The sequence below is a fragment of the Anser brachyrhynchus genome (genome assembly GCF_964034855.1).
Source record: "Anser brachyrhynchus genome assembly, chromosome: 3".
Taxonomy (NCBI): Eukaryota; Metazoa; Chordata; class Aves; order Anseriformes; family Anatidae; genus Anser; species Anser brachyrhynchus.
In genome coordinates this window covers 91,903,874-91,920,953 of record NC_137696.1, presented here as the reverse complement: position 1 = coordinate 91,920,953, position 17,080 = coordinate 91,903,874, and the positions used below count along the sequence as shown (strand labels likewise).

The window sequence follows — 17,080 nt, the reverse complement described above, 5'->3', positions numbered from 1 at the left end:
TGCAACAGAAGGAAAGAACCCTTTAAACCATGCAAGTTACATTGTCAAGTTATAAAAAGGATTTTCCTAATTATACAGTTGGATTTAATTGGACTTTAGAAATACTTAATATCATGCTTTTTTTTTTTATCTGTTGTGATAACAATGTCAATATTGAATTGGCGGTAGCTTTTGGACTGCGGGTTTTTTCTTACCAAGATCCATAGAGACATAACTGGAACTTGCAAGGCTAGGGATAATATTTTCATCAATTATCCTAATTTTTACAATGTCTGGAAAATTCAGCAAAATGACTTTGCCCCATCAAGGCTTTGCAGTCAGCTGGCTGTGGTGTCTTACTGCTGTCCTTGACATAGGAGGTTACCTGAAAGACATTACACTGGAGAGCCTCAAACACGGATTTTAGGTTTAAGAGAAGCACAAACTAAACACTCCCTTGAACCACCATCTACTGAAGGTGCCTTACCAGGAGAAGGCAAAATGCTGTCTTTTTATTAGATTCTAGTGGGATCAAGAATCACTTACCTCATCTATAAAAGCAATTGTTACGTAATAAATTTTATACACTGGAAAATCTAGCAGTATATAGTTTAGGGTGGTAAAATGATTTCATACTGATTTCATAGGCCTATGTCAAAGCCTATAGCTTTGTACTCTAGGCCTAAACAGTTGTTTAGGTTTGCTAGAGCTATTGGTCCATTTTCTAAAGTACATAATTGATTTTCTAGCAGGTATGATTAACCTTTGAGTTCTGATCAACCAGCTACCATAATTGCAGTCTTTTAGATGACCTTGTTCTGAAATATTATTGATAGATTTTACTGTTAAGTAGGACATAGAATTTCATTCCAAAAAGATAATTCCCCAAGGTTTATGGTTTTATCTTATCAGTTATTCCTTGCATACAACAAAGATTCTAAAATTTCAGATTGAAACTGTGGTTTCCAAATACAGGACAGTTGCATTTACGTCAGATAGCACTAATGTTTATAATAAATTCTAAGTTTGGTCAGCAAACTTACTTGACAAACTGGCACTTCCCCTTTGTAATTGAGTCAGATATGGATACTGATTTGGACATTTTCTACTGAGAGCAAGAACCCTGACTTTTTATTTGCTTTCTAGAAGCATCATTTGAATAGATGACAATTGAGAGAGTTTTTTACTTTTTTAATTTCTCATGAAAATCCACCAGCTTTAAGTATAAGTCTAAAACAAAGCTGTTGTTGTTGATTTGTAGATCATTATTATATGTCACAGCGTGTGGATAATCAGGTAGAGAAAACCTCCTTTGACTCCAGGACAGGAGGTCGTGCTGACCTTTGATATGGCAATTTGATTGAGTTAGTTGTTTGGCTGTTACCACATAGAGGAAAACATTTCTTAGAAGTAATTGTGTCTGAATATATAGCCATTCTAATTACATAAGTACTATATATTACTGCAAATTTTAACATTATTCCTTAAACTGTCATCCAAGATGGTGGGCTTTAGAAACATTTTCACACTGTGCTTATGCATTGATTTTCCTTTATTCCCAGATCCATGAAATGTATGACATTACTCAGTATGAAAATATTTTTTCTTTGTTCATGATTCTGGAACAACTTCTTCAATATGAGACAGAAGAAAGTAATATTTCAAGCTTGGACTGTGATGGAGAAGAAAAAATCAAATTTCTGAAGAACCTTGATCAAATTATTCTTCACCTTTCAGATGAATTCCCTTTGTTTTCTTTATATTTATGGAGAGTGAGTGTTCTTTTGAATTCAGCTCAAATACAAATTGATTAAAATAACCAACCTACTTCTTAACAGTGCCTTTGTTGTGGGACTGCATTGGAAAATGTTTGAGCCAGACAGGAAAATTGTAGTTATTGGAAAACATTTACTTGAAACTACTATGCTATACAGCAGTTTCAGAGATAACGCAATTTATTTCCAATTTTAAATATACAAGAAATGTAATAATCCAGATGCTGTTTTGAATAAAAGCTATTTATTGTAACGGAAAACAATACGTTGGTGTTTGCATACATAGTGAAAATGGTACCAAAGAAAATTGTTTCAGGTGATGCTCAATATGCACTATGAACTTTAAAGCCAAGAAATAATGGGTGTGTAGACCTAGGCTTTCACATTAGGAAACAGAGTTCTGTAGCTTATGTGTGCATGGGAGACATTCGATGGTTGGGCATATTGATAATACGAAATAAAAGACTGAACATCTGGGCAAAAAATGGCAATGACATGCTCAGTATGATGGAGCAAAGATTGCTGTCTGATAATGGAATCAGAAAAAAAAATGTTTATTTTTAAACATGGTAACTTATCAATACCTATTCTCCTAGGATGGTCTTAGTTTCTGATTTAATCAAAATAATTATTATCTGAGCAAAATAAAATCTGATGCTTAGTTTTACAACTTTCTTACTCTCATTGTATATTGCTTGGCTTTCCTCCATGTGTGTAAACAGTAGGCCTAATTTACTCTGAGTTGACTAATGATTTCAAAGATTGATTAAATTTAACTCCTTTTATGATTGCTTTAAATCATTCTGTTCAAAATTAATGAACATTGATAAAATCTCATTTGTATGGTTGTTTGTTGTCCTTTTTTTACATTTTATTTTTGTGCAATATAATTGTATTCATAGTAATAATTAACGTCACATGTTAATAGAAACATAAAAGGCTTGTAAAATGAGTTCAACAATGGCTTAACTGATCCAGAGAGGATTTAATAAATTAGAGGTGGGGGGGGGGGTAATTTTTATAATGACAGCGTTTTTTCTAGTAGATAAACAACATTAGAGTTTTGTCATGTCTCCTTGTAGTGTATAGTCTAAAACTAAAAATCTAAAACATTTTTAGCATTTGTCCTTATCCTTTCCTCTACACTTTTTAAAGACCAATTTTTATGTCCAAAAATTATCCGAAACATGGCATTTTCAGTACTGTAAATAATTTATCTTGTTAACTTGGATGCACTTATTTGAGATAATAAACCTATTTTTTCTACATAGGTTAAAAAATAGTAGTATTTGTAAAACCAGTTATTTTGATGTTGAATTGGCTCGTGAAAGATATTCATATAATTGTTTATATACTGTCCAACATTGTTATGTTTCTTAAACTTAGTATTTGGTATGTCATAGTGTAACATTTGTTTAATCCTTTCTTTTAGCAAACTTTCTTTCAACAGAAGTCTGTTTGATTTGCAAAGCAAGTGTTCCAGAATATTCACATTAGAAAGTCAGATACGTTTAGCCAAATTAAAGAAAATAAAGGTACATAAATAAGGACATATGTTTGGCAGCCACTCAGGAACTACTGTGCCATTTTTTTTTTTTTACTGTTCTATTAATTCTTGTTTGGTCAAGGTAAAGGATCAGTTCTTCCACATCCTTACATCACTCCTGTAACAGCACTGAAAGCATGTTTACAAAAAGATCAAGGAAAGGGGAATAAGCAAAAGGGAACTGGTACATAATTGATGTAATAATTTAAGCAATATTCAGTCATTTTAGCATAAAAAAAAAAACACTTCAAAAGTGTTTTGCAAAGAAATGATATCACAGGAGGATACTGGAATCTGAAAAACAGCAAAATGGGTTTTGTTTCAAGACTCCTGTTCTGAAAGAGAATAGTTTCAAAAACAGATTGCACATCACTGCATATTTCCTGATCTGTTGGTCTATTAATATTTTTTTTATTGATGTCATTGCTTTCTTCCTTGCATATTGTGCCATTTTCTCTTGAGCAAACTCTCTAGGCTACTGGAAGAGCAATGGTTGTTTGGGGAAATATATGCATCCTTCATCAGTTTTGAAACAACTGCTGAACTGAGACATGGTTTATGAAATCTGACAAGAATGTGGAAGTTTAGTTTGCAGTTCTGAAAATGCTGGGGCAGGGTGAGAGTCCCCCTTGTAATACCATTGTAGCAGTTTAGACAATTACTAGCAAAAGTACTATTAACTGCTCTCTGGAGCTCTCCTAGTCTTCTGTTTTAGTGCAAAATTAAATAGTGTGGTTAATCCATGTTAGCAAGCCCATCTTAGCTGTGGTGGGAGCAATAGCCTCTGCAACCAGGATAGTTATTAGTTTGTTGTCTTGTGTTTCTTGAAGAGATTTTTCACCAAGATGGGACTTTCTTCAATATGAAGATGCAGAGATGTAGATGTTTAGAGGTCTCCATGTGGTTGAGATGTCTAATCTTTCTATGAAAAACTTTAAAAGTACCCTAATGTTTTGTGCTGAATCTTCAGCTGCTACTGCAAAGGTGTGCAGATCTTCTTTAAGTCCTGTGTCACATTCATTGTCTTCATGTAAATGCCTCTGATACCCTGGAGCATCTTTAGTGGCATTGTCACTAAATGCCTCTGTTTAGGCAACTGAGTCAAGCAGGTAATACAGACTTAGATATGTAGCTCCTTATGAAAAGAACGTGCACTTAGGTGTCTTAATGTGAGAAGTAAATCCTACCCTTGATATATCTTTGTTTTTAGGGGTAGGATATCTTAGATTTAAGTCCAGGCTTTTCAGACAATTTCTGCTTTTGTCTAGTGACTATTAGATGTGACTTGAGTAGGCATCACTGTATTTAGTTTTGAAATAAAATGTGATGATGGAGCCAGTCCTTGTAGTTAGAAATTACAGGCATATATTCTGAAGTGAGGTTTTGCATCGCAGTTGGAGGAAACCTTCCTGCAATTTGAACTTCCTCCAAGTCTTACAATATCTACTAAATAGGGACATCAACATCCACCTTTTAAACATCTAGCCTCCAGAGAGGATTCCCAAATCTGGAGAAAATTACATGTGGTCTTTGCTGAATGGAGAAAGATGACTCAAAAGAACAGTTGAGAAGCCCCAGGTGCTGAGCATAGCCTGTCCTAGACCTATAGACTAGATAACACTAGAAGAAGAACTCTGAAAGAAGTCTGACTTATTGTTGCTTCCTGGAATGTTTGACCTGGGTTAGCCATATAGGTTTACAATTAACAGTTCGAGGATATTTCTTTTGTCTTGATGATTTTCTTTTTGTGAATATATATATATATATATATGTTAGAATTTGGCAAAATGCTAATGTTCTGAAAATGCAAAGTATTTAGGGTTTTATATAGATGTGTGTGTGTATTTATATATATATATACACATGCTGTCAAATTATATATTTATATGGTCAAATTAGCAGTGTGTGTTAATTAGTAGCCAGACAGCTGTTTATGATCTTGTAATTTGTTACTTTGCCACATTCATAGCTTCCCCCGTGACTATGTTTTGTACCAGTCTGCATCTGTTTTAAAAAGAATTTTATGGTAGAGTGTCTCATTTTATGAGAGTAGAAAAATTATGATACAAGAAAAATAATTTTTTATTCTATTGCTGCTCCGCTGACTCTTCTGCTAACTAAAAAATTTTACATACCTGCTAATGACAATAATGGTTGGGATTTTGAAGTGAACTCTCTGAGGATGTTTTTCCAAAATTTTATTTGGAATCTTTTTATAATCTATATGTGGTTTACTGATTTGAGATAATTATTACTTGTATATATTGGTAGTAGTGCTAATTAAATTTTACCTCTTTTTAATGCCATAATATTTTTTTTTTTATTTTTTGTTCCAGTTATCTTTGCATTACTAGCTGATACAGAGTAACGCTTTCTAGTTTACTGTGGCACAACATTCGTCTGACATTTGTATGATCATAGGATAATTCGTGTTGGAAGGGACCTCCAAAGGTCTCCAGTCCAACCTCCTGTTTGAAGCAGGGTTAGCTGTAGGGTCAGACCAAGTTGCTTGTTGCTAGTTCAGTATCCAGTCAGGTGTTTAAAACTCCAAAGACAGAGACTGCACTGCCTCTCTGGATAACCTACTCTCCTGCTTGACCGTTTTCACAGTGAAAAAGGTTTTGCTTTAAACAGTCTGAACCTCTGTTTGTTTTATGCTCACCGTCTTTAGTCTTCCCACTACACAGAGCCTGGCTCTGTCTCCTTCATATCTTCCCCATGTCTCCTTCATACCTTCTTCCAGGTGGCACTAGAGGCTGCTTTCAGGTCCTCCTGGAAACATTTCTGTCCCAGACTGAACAAGCCCAGCTCTCTTAAGCCACCTCACAGGGCAGATGCTCCATCCTTGACCATCCTGGTGGCCCTCCACTGAATGCACTTCAATTAATTCTCTTTTTCCTGGAGGGCCCAAAATGGGCAGCGAGAGCCTGGATGTGGAATAAGAAGTGCTGAGTAGAGGTGGGTCATCCCTTCCCTTGATCTGTACTCCTGCTGACACAGCCCAGGACACTGTTGGTCCTTGTTGCTGCCAGGGGCATGTAGGCTCACGCTTAGCTCACTGCCCACCAGAGCTTCCAGGGCTTTGCCAACAGAGCTGCTCCCCAGCCAGGCATTCCTAGCCTGTATCACTGCAAGGGGCTCTTACTTACTGGGTGGCACGTCTTGCATTTGTCCTTGCTGAATTTCATATTCTCTGTCGGCTCATTCTTCCATGCTGTCTAGGTCCCTCTGATGGCAGCCCTGCTCTCAAGCATATTGGCTGCGACTCCTAATTTGGTGCCATCTGCAAATTTGATGAGGATGCACTCCATCACTTCCTCCACGATATCTCCTTGTGATACTCCAGTTGTGGCAGACATAAAAGTACAACCCGTTAACCACTACTGTGTGAGCTTGACCACCAAATAATTTTTCAACCCACCTGTTTATTCACTCATCTAGACAGTAACATCCTAATTTGGATACAAGAATGCTGTGAGAGGCAGTGTGGGAACCTTGCTGAAGTCATCCCCAAATCCAGTCATTTTATCCTAAAAGGCAATCAGGTTGTGTGGCATGATTTATCTTTAGTGAATCCATTCCACTTATTTTTCTTGTCCACATGTCCAGAAAAGTGCTCTGAGAAGGACTCTCTCTGTGATTTTTCCCAGGAAGTAAAGTAAGGCTGACTGGCCTGTAGTTCCTCAGGTTGACTTTTTGGTCTTTTTTGAAGACAGATAGGTGTGACATTGTCTTCCATTGCCAGGGACCTCACCTGATCTCTGTCACCTTTCAAAGATGATGCAAAGCAGCCCTGCAAGGACATTGACAAGTTCTTTCAGCAATCATGGATGTAGACCCCTTGATCCCATGGACTTGTATGAGCTGAAATCTTGCAAATAAAACATTAAATTGATCTTCATATACTGCTGATAGTTCCTCTCCTTGAATGCTTTCACGAAGCAGAAAGTCCTGGGAGACCTCACTGTTGAAGAATGAGGTAAAGAAGACATTGAGATCCTCAGCCTTATATGCTGCCCTCAGTTTGATTGAAAGCTGTCTGTGAAGTACCATGATATAAATCACTTTGAAAGTCATTGGTAGTGTAATTAAGATTATGTCTGTATTTCGGGAGGATCTAGCTCTGAAAATTCAGAATTGACATCACATTTGTTTAAAAGCATTTACTCTAAAACGCAGTTTACCTTAGACTTTTAAAAAGCTGTAGATTTGGGGTGGATTAGTATATGGTCATATTTTATTGATCTAGGCAAAGGAATCTAGGTCTTTTGCTGGTAATCGGAACAGAAGACTCGGTGACTGTTTCACCAGACCAAAATACATCTTACAACTTCTGCTTTTCTATTAGTTCCACAACTCATGAGTATATGTGGCCTGGAGGGACAACTGAGTGGAGTAAAACAAAACTTCTCAGAGGTGAAAAGCCCAACCCATAATTTGTTATACAAAGCAGAAGTGAAGAGCAAGGATAAGGGGAAATAAGGGGAAAAGTAGCTCAACTGAAAAATAGACTGGAAAGAAGAATGAGAAGGAAGGAGGTTTCAGAAGAGCAGGAGATTTTGACATTGCTGGCAGTGTTAGGTGAGATGAGGAATATGGGAATATCGTATGGCTGGGCCACAAAATGAGATGCAATGGGCAGAGGGATTGGTACTGTAAAAAATAAAATAAAATAAAAAACTTAATCACTTACCCTTCTTTTCACAGAGGAGAGAGGAAAGACAAGGACAAAATTAGATTGATATTTAGCTAAATATCAATTAGATTGATATTTAGTGTCATCTCACTCCCTCACTGACTCACTTTCAGCTTCTTCCAGTCCTACCCCATGAATAAACTCTGTACCTTAGTGACCCTGCACAGAACTCAATGATCAGCTTGAGAAAGAAGTAGATGAAAACTACATTTGGGTTATAATCAAAGGATTAGAATCTTACATTATTTTCAGTTTAATAAAGAAAAAAGGGCAAGTTTTAAAATGTTTTTAATTATTCATGATGCTAAAACTAAAAATAGGAAAAGCAAAGGTTTTGGATGAAGTTTTGAGGTTTTCTTTTTTTCTTTGTTTTCATTCTCTGAACAGCTCTCCATGTATGTACATTTCTCTTTAGAGCTCAAAGGAGCTTTGCTCAGCTTTATGCCTGTAGCTTTTCTGGTTTGTACTTTTTCTACTGTTGCATGACAGAAAAGGTCTTTTCCTGTTCTGCAGTTCTTATCAGCTTGATTTCAGATAGAGTTACAGCAATGTAATCCAGATGGTATGTTTCACCTAGAGCTACTTTAAATCACCTCCCCTTATATAAATTGTTTCATCCTCCCTAATTGTGTTTACTTTTAGTTTTCCCATTTTTCTTTTAAGCACATTTACTTAGTCTGCACCTTCTTAACTAATCAAACAGGTAAAGTTGGTTTTTATCCCTGATTTAACTAAGCCATTTCTTCAACATGATTTTTTGTAAACTTGCTGATTTCAAATTCATCCCAAATTTTTCGGGGTTATGCCCACAGTTGTTATTGCTATACTGAAGAGAGGCTTATCTTTGAGAAGAGCACTGTTTGCAAGTCACCTGCTTACCAGTCTTGAAAATACTATGAAGTAAGACATCAGGTTGGAGACATCTCTGTCAAACTATGCTTCAAGGAACAATCTTTGCCAGCCAGGAAAATGCTCCAGTGAACAGAGTCCCAAGAAAAATTGTTGTTAGGGGTTCTTAAAAAAGGCAATCTTCTTTCTTTGCACATTTCTGTAGTTGACAGAGACACATGAATAGATGAAGGCTAATTCTGGTACCATCCAGAATCCACCAATTCAGCAAGTGGGGTTTAAAAAGCATAGATGCATTCGTCAGCATTTTTGGCATCACAACAGCATTAGAAACCCGACACTGCAGATTTTAGCCCTGGGGTTGGTTACTTCTCCAAGAAGTTTCTGAGGTTTCTTGCCATCTTTTGTCAGCTGCTGTTTCTGGTATTTCTTCTGTCAAAGCATAACTTTTTGCGGTTATTATTATTGAATTTAGTTATAGTTTTTGAGCACCTTTCTAGTTTATGAAGTTTGAAGCCTGATTCTCTCCTCCAGAATAACTGTGTCCTCCCTGACCCCTGCATGGTGACACCTGCAGATTTCTTAAGTTTACTCTGTGATACATTCATCCAAGTTTGTACAGATAGAAGAATATTATGGAGTAAAAGCTCAGGAGAAAGCTACAAAGTTGAAACTCTTGTAAATTGCTATTGCATACTGTAAGAAGATAAAACATTGAAAGAAAAGGTATTATTATAAAGGAAATACGGAGCATAATCTGTTTTTACATAAATGAGCTACATGGATTTAGTGAAGCATTTTCTTTGTGTTTCTGCTGAATGCAAGTAAAAACTGTGTCAACCTAATTTTCTATTACCTTTTCAATGTACAGAATTAACAAGCAGGGCTTGCATCCACAAAAGACTCTGAACACGTATATTACTTTTGTTACCTGAGGAAGATAGTGGGGCATCTCTGACCTTCACAACCCTGCACTGGTGTCATCCTCTGGAAAGTTGTTATTTCTGGCCATTGGGTATTCTGGGTTTTGCCTTTCATACCAGAGACAAAGAAACATGTCTTGAGCCAAAAAGAGAAAGAATGAAAGATTAATTTTGTAGCTGTATTGGGTTTACAGGGCAAGGTTTTGGTAGTGGGGGGGCTGCGGGGGTGGCCTCCGTGAGCAGAGCCCAGCATCTGCCCCATGTCAGATCAGAGCCAGCTCCAGCCGGCTCCAAAAGGGACCTGCCGCTGGCCAGAGCTGAGCCAGGGACAGATGCTGGGTGGGCCTCTGGGAGAGCAGATTTAAGGAAGGGAAAAAAAACTGCTGTGCAACAGCAGCTGGGAGAGAGGAGAGAGAAACACCACTGCGAAGAGTGAGACCCAGCCCTGCAGACCCCAGGGTCAGTGCAGCAGGAGGTGCTCCAGGCAGGCAGCAGCAGTTCCCCTGCGGCCTGTGGAGAGGCCCCTGGTGGAGCAGGCTGTTCCCCTGCAGCCCATGGGTCCCACACGGAGCAGATCTCCACGCTGCAGCCCGTGGAGGAGCCCCCGGTGGAGCAGGTGGCTGTGGCCTGGAGGAGGCTGCGGCCCATGGAGAGCCCCCGCAGGAGCAGGCCCCGGGCCGGAGCTGCAGCCCGTGGAGAGGAGCCCACGCAGGAGCAGGGGTCTGGGGGGAGCTGCCGCCCGTGGGGGACCCGTGCTGGAGCAGTTTGCTCCTGGGGGATGAGGGAGCAGGTGGAAGAGGATTTTCTTAATAGAACTAAGCACAGTCTGCTTTCTGAACAGAGAGCCAGTTGAAGCTTTTCTCATGTTTTTTGTTGAAAAGAAAAAAAAATCCCTCATGAGTGGGCAATGAAGACTGCTAAAATCCCATTCAGTGTTAATTTTTCCTGTTAATTATCACTTACTTTTTAAGGCAAACAAACAAATCCTTTATTTCAAAGGAGTCTTTGTTTTTTCTCTTTTTGTGTTTTTCTAAAGGCTCTTTTGAATAGAAAGACTTTGTAGAAAATTATGCAACATTTTAAATGTTAGTCTGCTACCATTAGAATATAATGGAATAGATTCTTATATAGATTTTTGGTGCAGCAATTTGTTCTGCTGTTCAGAAAACAGTTTGTACCATTTGTTCCTTTGAAAGTACGCTCATATATTAGAAGCTAATAGAAGCACAAAGGAAGCCTGTTCCACATGGATACCACTGAAGTCCAAGTTCCTTGTTGCACTAAGGTATTGTACAGGCATTTCTGTGTAATATTAATGTAAGTTTCTTGAGCAACATGCTCACTTTTTTTTTTGGTTCTAATGATTATATAAAACAAAAATGACATCCCAAACTGCAAGAAGTAAACTGACTGTGAACTTCAGCATTATGTTTGGCACCTTGAGCTTTTTGCTCCAAATGAGAAGGAAAGTCTCCTTAAAATAATTTATGTTGCAGTATGAAAATCACTTAAGGCAATAATTGAAACAAGTGAGTTAAAGGAATACATGTCAGCCAAGTATATCACTGGAATTATTTTTGACGCTTTTTTTTTTTTTAACCTACTAGTTTATAGTAAAGTTAGAGAGGGTACTAGAGGCAGCATACACTCAATTCATTTCTCTGTGAAGTTAATGATCCTGTTCCACACAAAGTGCCTTTGTGGTTATTTTGAAATAAAATAAGGTTTCTCGTTTTCAACAGGGGAAAACATTGCCAGTCGAAGCGCTTTGTTGCGTTCTGTGACTGGACTGCATGCAAATATCACGTTTACCATTACTGTTAACACCTTCCCTCCCTTCTTCAGCTTTGGTTAAGCTGACCAACACAGTGAGAGTTTATCTGCACCTGTTAGGCCATTAACAACAAGGATGAAATACTGAAATAGTGTGATCATCTTTATAATGAAACATTCAAGAGGTTGTCTTACCTATTTTATTTCTGCAAGATGTTTCACCTTTATTTTGGTTGCTGCAAGCCCACAAACATAACTAAGTGTTAGACTTTACATTCCTTATTCAGAGTAGCTTAGTGCAAGTGGATATTTTTGTTCCTGTTTCTGGTTTATTTTTTAATTAGCCTATTTTAACTTATGAATGCACACATAGTGCAAGAATTATAGAAGAACAGGGTCATGAAGCCTATTTTCCCATAACATTCCTGCCCCAAAGACCAGAAAAGACAAAAACCTTATAGATGACACTGGTGAAGAAGCCTGTGCATCTTTCCTTTCCATTTGTATTTTTCCTCTGGATGTACTATTTTCAAAAAAAATTTGAAAAAAGTGCTTATCATAACCAAACCATCAAATCTGCTTTTAAGCTGAGTGACAGAATTCTTTTCAGCAACAATTTAAGTGAAGATGAGAATTTATAAGTGAAAAAATATCTTACTAATTTCCAGATTGATGAACAGCAGATCATTTTATGTGTTGTCTTGGCAATGTGCTACGAAGTGTTGATAGACAGGAATACATCCAATTAATATTCTGTGCCCCTGGTCAGGTCTTATATTCTTTATTTGCTTTCATTTAACCCTCTCGACTTTCCCCCATGATTCAGTCTTTCCAGCCAGCCTTATTTGTGTTGATATCCCGTGAGATGTTTTGACCATATCTTTCTGATAATATTATTATGCTTGGAGAGTAATTATTTTAAATGTGACTGAGTTGATTCTCTTTTGTGTGATTGTAGCCTTCCTTGTCCATGTTGCAGGTGCTTATGTAAAACCACCATATATTTGCTGAATTCATTTTTAACTTTAGTCCACTAGCAGTACCATTTATTCTTGCAGTAGTATTTAGACATGCATGCTTTTTTTCAGAGAAAGAAGTGACTAGACGCTTTTGGTTCCTCTCTGAACACAATGAAACAGGTATTTTAGTTAAAAAAAAAACGTTAGTCTACCATGGATGTGCTCTTTATGGTAGCTCATTTCAACTGAGGTGGATTTCGGATGTTAGCACAAGAGCAATTCAGCTGGAAGGTTGTAGGCCATCATGATGCCAGTCATTAGCAGCTGGAAGTAATTTTGAAAAGTGACCTTTCCAGCTACAATCAGAAAAAAAAAAAAAAAAAAAAAAGCAGGTGTGTCTGCAGCCTTACTGATTCCTGGGTTCTCCTTTGCTCTTTGTAAATCTAATTCATCTCTTTCAGACATACCTGTTGTCAGAAATTTGGGTAAATGTGTTATGCTTTGCCTAGAGTCTAATTACCTGCGTATTTACAAATTCTAGTGCAAGGTTTCTGCCCTTTGCTTTAAATGTCATCCTACCCAGAAGGAAATATCAAGTTCTCAGGAGTCTGAGGAGGGTGTCCACGGAAGTCCTAGAGAAAGCAGGAAAACAGAGCTTCAGGCAGGTGATAAGCCATGAGGCCTGAACTCCCAGGAAAGGGATAAAGGGAACTTGGGATAAAAGCATTCCTGAAAGGTAATAGTAGTGTCTGTGCTTCCAAAGTACATGGGGTTTAAGAGTTGGATCACAGTTCAGCAGTCTGATCAGGGAGATTATCCTGGGTTAAAATCTCAAGTACGTTTGAGATTGTTTTCTTCCTGGAGGCATTAATTTTAATTTTTCTGTTAAGTGAAAAATTCTGTTTTATTTATGTCTCTGAATAATCACTGCTGTTGATTTCTTTGCCTCATTTGTTATTTGTAAGTTCTCTCTATATACTCTGCTTACCTTTCAGAGGGTCAGTAATGCAATCCTTAAGCCTTCTTGCACATTACTTACAACAGCATCAGCTAAAGTCAGTCTTTACACCATATTCTGCAGTACACCCCAAGATAACTGCCTGCAGTCAATTCACTGTCGTCGGTCATTTCTGTTTGTTAATGCTTCTTTGGGCAGTTTTTAATTCACTCAGCTTGTGGCAAGTATGAGCCCAGGGGAAGCTTCCAAGGGGAAACTGGAATGACAGTCAGCATAAGGTCCCTGAGACGGAGGAGAATCAGTTGGGCTTGGAAAGGGGAAGATCAAAGCTAAAAGTCCTGTTATTTATTCAGATTCCATCTCCAGCACCAGTTTAAATCTTTGATAGCTCCACTGATCTTATCCTTACATCAACTCTGGTGTTTATCATCCTAAAGGAAATAGTAACTGTAGGTGGGAGCAGCTGACAGTAAAAGAATTAAGATTCAGGGGAATGGAAATCACTCAGAAAAAGAAGAGAATCTTGTTTTGACCTTCAAAAGGACAACTTTAGTTGAAATACAGCCTCCAAATACACTCTGTAAAAAAAAAAAAAAAAAAAAAAGAAACTTTTACAAAAATCTGTGATGATTTTAAAAAGTTCAATAGCAAATACCTACTTCTAAGCAAAGGCTTTTTCCTGAAGTGGCTGTAGCTGGAATACTGCAGAAGAGAAACGGTGACGGTGAGGATGGTTTCACTGAATAGTGTGAAAGAAATTCAGAAGCTAAATTAACATAATACAATCAGAGTAAGTAGTAGCAAGTAATACTGAATTCTTCAGCCTTCAGAAGCTGATTAGTGACTGTATTAAAACGGAATTGTATGTTAGTGGAGATTTCTGTTCACAGCACTTTAAACTTTATTTTTTACAGCATTGATAGATGAAGTTAGGAGAAGGAATTTTGTTTTACATTTGAGAGTAAGGTTGATACATTGGAGTTATGAATTTATGTTCCATGTCATTAAGTTATTGTATTTGTTATTTTTATTATAACTTTTACTAGTAGTCCTTAGTTCTCCATTTTTCATATGTTCTTTTCATAAGAAGTTTTGCTTTGTTTTTGTCAGAAAACACTAGTTACATGACTTAATATTTAGAAATAGATTTTGAAACTTACAGTTTAATTAAAAAAAAAAAAAAGAGGCCATTTATACTCAGTACCAACTTTTACACACTGGGAGCTTCAGATCGATCAGAAGACTAGGGACAATCCTCCAGTAGCACAGAAATTCTGTAACTTATAAAGACAAGGAGTATGAACACATGAATTTAGCATGTGAATCATTTCAAGGAAAATATGGAAAGTATAAGGTGAATATAGAGCATAATGAAAGTACTGACATAACAAAGTTTTCTTTAATTCAGAATTGTAATGAAATTCTGATGATACTTATTTTGCATGAAATATAACATCTGCAAATTTACAGTTTCATATTTTTTTTCTGAATCTTATCTCAGAATTTCACCTTTATATTTCATATTTATTTCTGTTTGAATAAGTATAGTTATATGCTTACACATATACAGCTCACATATATGTTATTTCTGGTTTATTCATATTTTAGAATTATTTCTTACTTTTACATGCCATAATTTGATAGTGGTATATAAATTTTGCAGACATATACTTCACTATTGATATGCCACATTAAGTGAAATTTTTATTATTTCAATTGTTACTTTATCTTCATTTTAAATCTTAAATGCAGCTGTTGTTCAGTTCTGCTTGAAATATGCTGTCATTTTGTCTTTGGTGCCTCCAGTTTGAAACTAGTCCCTGAACAGTGAGGTGTGTGGCACAGAGCAGCAAAGACTATCCATAACAAAGTTACAAAGTTTGTGTGTATATATATATATATATATATATGTATATGTGTGTATATATATATATTTGAACAAATAAACAAAGGAAAATGTTTCTTCTCAGATGTCATTCATTAATTCCTGCTCAGGGAAAACATATCAAAAGCTGCTCTTGACTTTAACTTAATTTCTGGCCAATGACAAAAACAAGTAACAGGAGATTGTAAAGAGAAAAGAGCAGAATTATCCTTTTATTTCTCCACTTAAATCTTCCCTTTTTCAGGTTTGTTTTGTATTACAAATTGAAATTAACTGTTTTGTCTGAGCTATTACTCAAAAAAAAAAAAAAGAGAGAGAGAAAAGAAAAATGGAAATTGAATAGCTTGCTTGAATTACTTGACTTCCATATGTACATTATCACATTATCTGTTATCTCTCTGGTTTCTTTGATTATAGCTTTTGTATATTTTTTGCAACTTAAACCCTCTAGGCGTTATTTATATCACAATCAACTTGTTTGATTAAAAAATAAATAAATAAATATATAAATATAGGACAAATTTGTCTCGGTATTTTTTATTCGAGAAAGCTTTAGACTACAAGTGGCTCAGTAAAGTCCTAATATTTCAGGATTTCATTCAGCAGATCGGATTCCGTTAAGTACAGCTCAAAGTTGTTTAGAGAAATGTCAACATTGAATTCTGTAGAAGCAAATGTTATTCATTAATGAGTTGGAGCACGTTAATATACAACTCTTTAAATAAATAAACTGTAATTATATTGGAATATAATCCTCTGATGGAACAGCTACAAAGTTTGTCTCTTTCTAAAAGTCTTTTCTAATGCCTCACTGATTTCTATTTCCTACTCAATAAATTATGGGCTAATTAGTGTAGAGCTTTGTTGTAGACAAACAGCTTTCACTTTCTAAAATGCCGATCTTATCATGTTTCTACTTTCAGCAACAGTCTGTCTACAAACGATGCTCTTCTGTATCAAAGTTACCACTTCATTTATGGTTGTAAAATGCTGAGGAGATGAGGATTGTGGAAATTGCTATGATTATGCAAGTATATGGGTTTACTTGTTTCACAGCTGCCTAAATATTATTTAAATATAGGACTAGTCAGGAAACAATTTAATTTAGTGATTCATTATTATTAATTACATAAGTCTTTTACATTGCAGTCTCTTCCAGTGCAGTAGAAAAGTTAAAGCTTGAACCAGGGTAAATCTCTTGCCTAGATCTAAATAGAAGCTTCTGACTCTGCTGCAATATGGTTAAAACAAGAGCTTGAACCTGTTTTTATCACGCTGTATGCCTTAGCTTACCAATTGGCTATCATTCCGTCTGTCACAACTCTGGTATTCTTACGACGTTTAAGATCTGATTAATCCGGTATTTTAAATCTGATTAAAATTTCTACCTGAATCTAAGAAACCTTTCCAAGTAAAATTTATTTTCTTAATTACGTCTTTCCTGTAAAAAGGCATGCCTTTAACAGTTGGATATTTTTCCCCCAAAAAAGTACATTCCCTTGAATGTTCCCAGTCAGCTCTATTTGGCTGTTGGGGGAGGGAGGAGGAGCTGTTTGCTGCTATAAATCAAGCACAGCACTTACAGATAATTTGTGGAGCAATTAAAATAGCTACTAAGATTTTATGGTGTGCAATTATGTTTCTTCCATCAGAACATCATTAGGAGGAAACTTGTTTACCCTTGCAAGTAGAGCTTGTTAAATGTAAAGAAAAATGCAACTTGCAAGCAATAAAGGG

At 36.5% G+C, this 17,080-nt stretch overlaps 1 protein-coding gene across 5 annotated transcripts in view; it reads left to right on the top strand.

Annotated features, from left to right (window-relative positions):
* MEI4 (meiotic double-stranded break formation protein 4) overlaps positions 1 to 17,080 on the top strand; it is a 160,841-nt gene that overhangs the window by 79,592 nt on the left and 64,169 nt on the right. The window contains exon 5 of one of the 5 annotated variants that reach the window (XM_080585982.1): positions 1,542 to 5,234. The exons of 2 other annotated variants lie outside the window; for them this stretch is intronic. In XM_080585982.1, the coding sequence (XP_080442108.1) occupies positions 1,542 to 1,793 (252 nt within the window). In that variant the 3' untranslated portion in view covers positions 1,794 to 5,234. Of the gene's footprint in view, positions 1 to 1,541; positions 5,235 to 17,080 lie in introns of those variants that run through there. 2 more of the 5 variants (XM_080585981.1, XM_080585984.1) reach the window with 2 other exon arrangements.